The sequence below is a fragment of the Trichoderma evansii genome, assembly GCF_050947405.1.
Source record: "Trichoderma evansii strain SZMC 28006 chromosome Unknown GGI43scaffold_100, whole genome shotgun sequence".
NCBI lineage: Eukaryota > Fungi > Ascomycota > Sordariomycetes > Hypocreales > Hypocreaceae > Trichoderma > Trichoderma evansii.
The window spans coordinates 1-4,921 of record NW_028145106.1 but is presented as its reverse complement, the minus strand read 5'-3'; the positions used below and the strand labels follow the sequence as shown (position 1 = coordinate 4,921).

Below are 4,921 nucleotides of genomic sequence, written 5' to 3'. Positions count from 1 at the left end.
AAGAAACTACGATTAATTTATTAGTAACGAAAATAATTCGTTTCGTTTTCTTCAACGCAGTGACGATACGAATCGTTACTAAATGGCAACCCTGGTTGTAGGGTAATATAAACATGTATAAATCATAACTTTATACAGTCCCTGGGCAATCGCAGATATGAATAGTTTTAAAGAATAGCTAAAGCAAACCACAAAAAGCCTATTGGTGGCATTTCTTTGTGTTGAGTGCCAGGAGCTTTTTTCCGAAGCTTTGATAGAGCATGGAATATGTTACCTAGTCTCCAAATGCAGCGGTCACTGACATGCAATTATACACCGCCAGTTAATCAGCAGAAAAACATTAGTAGTATTAGGGAAGTGCAGGGGAAGCCCTAACAGGGAGGCTGATGGTAATTTGGACTATTACTAGGTGCCAGCGGGGTCGCGCAAAAGTGCTCTATGTACAGGGCCAGATTAAGAAGCGTCCAACTAGGGACATAAGCAGCAGGGTTAATTTATGGACATACTACTTCTTTGCGATGGCCTTCTTTACGAAATATCTTAAAAGAAAAAAATTCTTTCTCAGTGAATTTTGTCTATAAGCTCACGATCTCGATCAATATTGGTCAACAAAGCCTTTAGAAATTTAACAGGACTCCTTGTGTATATTTCCCCCCCTGTCACAAATGCTATAGGTAATAATCCCATCTGTTTGATCATTTTTCGTTGCTTGCCATGCCAAACACGACATCCTGTATGTCTCATTATAGTTAGCATGGGGCCTTGTAGTCAGCATAGGATGCGAAATACAATTGGCCAGAGAATACATTGAACAGTCGCTTAATGAAAGACGGCAACTGCCAATGTTTCCCTAGGAGTGGTGTAGGGTATAGTTTAGTTAATCCAGGAGCGAAAAGTCCAGACTCAGTCAGGGGCGTAAAGGTGAAGTGTCATCCAGTTTGAAGTTCCAATAGATGGCATAAGCTCCTAAGCTTCATGAAAGATGACGATTATGATGCGCTGAATTTTATTAAGATGCATAATGCCAACTCTGTAGACTAGTAGATCAATTGCCTCTACAATGCCGAATGAAATGTTAAACATTGAACTTGCACTGGCCAATAAAGCAGAGAACGAAAATTCTATTTCTCTTATTAATTTCTAGTGCTTGTTGAGTGTTATTATTGCCGGTTGAACCAGTGATTGGTTAAATTGCGATATGTTTGCTGCTTATTTTCGGTTTCAGCATTGATTGACCTTCAAGCCCATCTCGCTCCATTGAGGCGTAATAGGCTCATGATTTCCCGAAAACCTTTGTCCATCAAACCACAACTCAAATCTTAAATCTGCAGGAGCAATAATAACACGAAGATCAGATTTGCAGATGTAAAATTTGTATCCTTTCCCAAATAACAGCCCTCTTTTCTGCTTAAGTAGGAGCTGATGCTGTTCTACGCCATCCAAATTGCTTTTTACTCTGCACAACTTGGTCACACCAGCTTATATTCATGTTAATCAGCGTTTTCTTTAATTTATTACTTTAGTCATGACACTAACGTACCTTGCTTAAGGCTCTTCGGGAGAAATGAGGTCTCGTTTTGAGAAACCACTATGTCAGCATTCCAACTCCTGGTTGTATCATTTGGTCCCAAGCGATATTCAAATGATTTGATAAGCGGAACACTTGGGTCAACCGTATCTCCCTAACCTAAGCTTTAGTGATGTATGAAATATTCTAAATTTTTCCACATTACGTACCTTCCTGATGATCCATTGAATCTGGTTGATAGCCCACTTCTTTTTAGGATTGCAATGGTCTTCAACAACCTCTTCAAAAAAGCGGCAATCATAATGGAACACCTTATATGCAACCACGAAAAGTGGTGGCCCCCGTCGAAGTAGCCGTGTAAACTTCGACAAGGCTTGGAGCGTTATGGATATTTGGACAATCTTGCTTCATTGGCTCCTTGACACATCATTCCGCCCACAGGTATATAGCAATAATAATAATAAAATAATTTAAACTAGGCATTTCGAGCCTCTCTATCAAATATGAACGATTGCTATTATCAGCGCGTTGGCTAGTGATATGGCAGGTAGCCAACGGAAACTGTGGGGGCTGATTCCAGCTGTGAATACCCTTGATGCCTTAGTATATAACTGCTACACTATAATTACGTGCTCAAGTAGAGTTTGCTGATCTGTGGGGCAGAAAGATCCTATGTGTTGGAGTAGATAAAATTACCTGCGGGTATAGCTGCATAGATACTGAGCTATCTATACACACTACACGGGCAGCTCATTCCCAATTCGACAGCCTCGCTATATCAAGGATTTTAGAGCCAACATGCTTAATGCACGAACGGAAATAACATAGGAAATAGGAAAATGAATGTCTGTTTGAAGGAGAATATGGAGAGAAGAAGAAAATCACTACCTAAAAAAAATGCAACTTTCCTTTCGCCCGGGACTTGTCGTAAATCGTCAAGATAGAAGATTGACAACGTAATACTTGTGGAGTCAGCTGAGGAGATATCTTTGCTTTCGTTCTATTTGCTACTTCATTATTCCCAGCACCTACGTGGAGGTTGCCGTGCACTATCTAAATAGTAGCTAACGCTGTAAATATGTGGCAATAAATGGCCGAGGCGTTTATTGCTAGGCAGTGTGCTTCGTAGATAAGGCAGTGATTGCCGACTAGATTTCATCCACGTCTATCGTCTAAAATCTATTCCTTTGAACCTTTCATCATGAAACTATGATAGTCATCATGAACCTATGATAGTTTTCTCTCATTTTATACTCTCCAGCATACTTGATTTTGTTAAGAAATATGATTAAATTTTCTCTTCTATTCGTTTAACTTACTGTGCAGCCGGTGTGGCCATTGATAGCGGGTACACTTCAAATGATATGCGCCGCAACTTTGAGCTTGTACGAGTATGCCACCAAGACCTACAGCTTCTTATTAAACTTCGTCATGAGCATCTCCGCCTGCTCGAAGATCAGCCTCGTTCTCTTCAGCGTCTTAATGCAGTCATTGAAAAAGCACATAGTGACATGGCCGATGCACATCGCGTTGTCGAAAAGTATCGACGGGAACTGCACAGTGGTAAAATATCGCTGCAACATCGTATAGCATGGGCCAGTCATGACTCTCAAGAACTTCAAATACTAGGACCAATAATAATTCAGCATCATGCAGCTGTGTTAGCAGAGATTGCTTTTCTCAGAAGCCTTACAATTATCAGTACATCACAAAATGGCACAGATAAAGCGAAAGAAAGTATTTCTTCACGGAAACAGGGAATATTTGATAATACAGATCTTTTAGCAGACTTTATAGGCAACGTTGCCGGTACTTTCACCACTTACCTCAAACGTTGTTTCCCAGGTGTACTGATCCAGTCTGGGTAGATTCTCCGAATCTGCTGTCCACGACCCTATTTACTAAATTCTGCACCAGGGCAAGTATACATAACCTATTGACGAATCAGGTGTACTGTGATCTACCTGAGCCCGTTATTCCCAACATCATTTCTCATTAACAGCCAATCAACAGTCAACCGACTGAACAAGATTCTTATATCTGGATGCCAAGTGCAGAGACAAATGTAGAGAGTCGTCTACGCAGCCAACGAATGGCTTTGAACTGTTGTAAATAGGGGCACCCACATAGGAAGTATCAGTACCTAGGTGTGCAGGGGTCGTCCTAGCTATAGTGTATAAGTAAGGCAGCTATATTATATTATAATAACACAAGGCTAAGCTAATTAAACATATATTTCCCACAGGTTATAAGCCCGGCTTTTACTAAAAATTGCTAAGTACTTATACTATTAAATTAGCTAATAATTAATTTTACTAGTTTTAATATATTTTATTTTAAATATAATTAAATAATTTTAATATATTTTATTATATTTTATTATAAATATAAGTAAATATAAAAATAATTAATAATTAAAAAATTAATTTATTTAATTAAAAATTTTATTAATTAAAATTATTATTATTTAATAATTTAATTATAAAATTAAAATTTTAATATTAATTTTAAAAATAAAATTAAAAATTTAAAATAAATTAAAAAAATAAAAATTAAATAAAAATTAATAATAATTTAAATATAATAAAATAATAAATTTTTAAATTAATAAATAAAAATTTTAAAAATAATAAAATAATTAATATTTTATTATTAATAAATAATATTAATATTTATAATTATAAAATTTATATATTATAAATAAATTTAATTTTAATTTTATAATATTTAATATATAATATATTATAATAAAAAAATAATATTAAAAATAATATTATTATTAAAAAATAAAATATTTTAATAAGCCTAGTAATTAATTTAATTTTTATTAATATATTAAATTTTTATTTTTTTTTATATTTAAAAAAAAAATTATTTAATTTAAAAATAATTTTTTTTTTAAATATTTATAATATAAAAAATAAAATTTTAAAAAATTAATTAAAAATTTAAAAAAATAAATAATAATAATATATTAAAATTTTAAAAATAATATTTTTAATTTTATTAAATAAAATAATAATTAAAAAAAATATAATTAAAAAAATATTTTAATAAATTAAAAATTAATTTTAAAAATTTAAATTTAAAATATTATAAATAATATATAAAAAATAAAAAAAATATATTTTTATATTATTAAAATTTATTTAAAAATTTATATAAAAAATTAAAATTATATAAAAAAAAATTTTATAAGTAAATAATAAATATAAGCTTTTAAATAATTATTTTATTTTAAAATTTATTAATAATTTAAATATATAATATTTTATTTAATATATAAATTTTTAAATAAATTATAATATAAAAGTATTTTTAATATTAAATAATATAATATAAAATATTAAAATAAAAAAAATAAAATAAAAAAATAATATATTTAATATATAA

General features: G+C 31.6%; 1 protein-coding gene across 1 annotated transcript; it reads left to right on the top strand.

The window, feature by feature from the left end:
* Positions 1-2,892: 2,892 nt before the first annotated feature.
* Positions 2,893-3,396, top strand: GGI43DRAFT_389170 (uncharacterized protein; the record flags this gene model as incomplete). The annotated part of the gene is made up of 1 exon (XM_083204150.1): positions 2,893-3,396. The coding sequence occupies one exon, from the start codon at positions 2,893-2,895 to the stop codon at positions 3,394-3,396; it is 504 nt and encodes a 167-aa protein (XP_083054906.1).
* Positions 3,397-4,921: the final 1,525 nt, after the last annotated feature.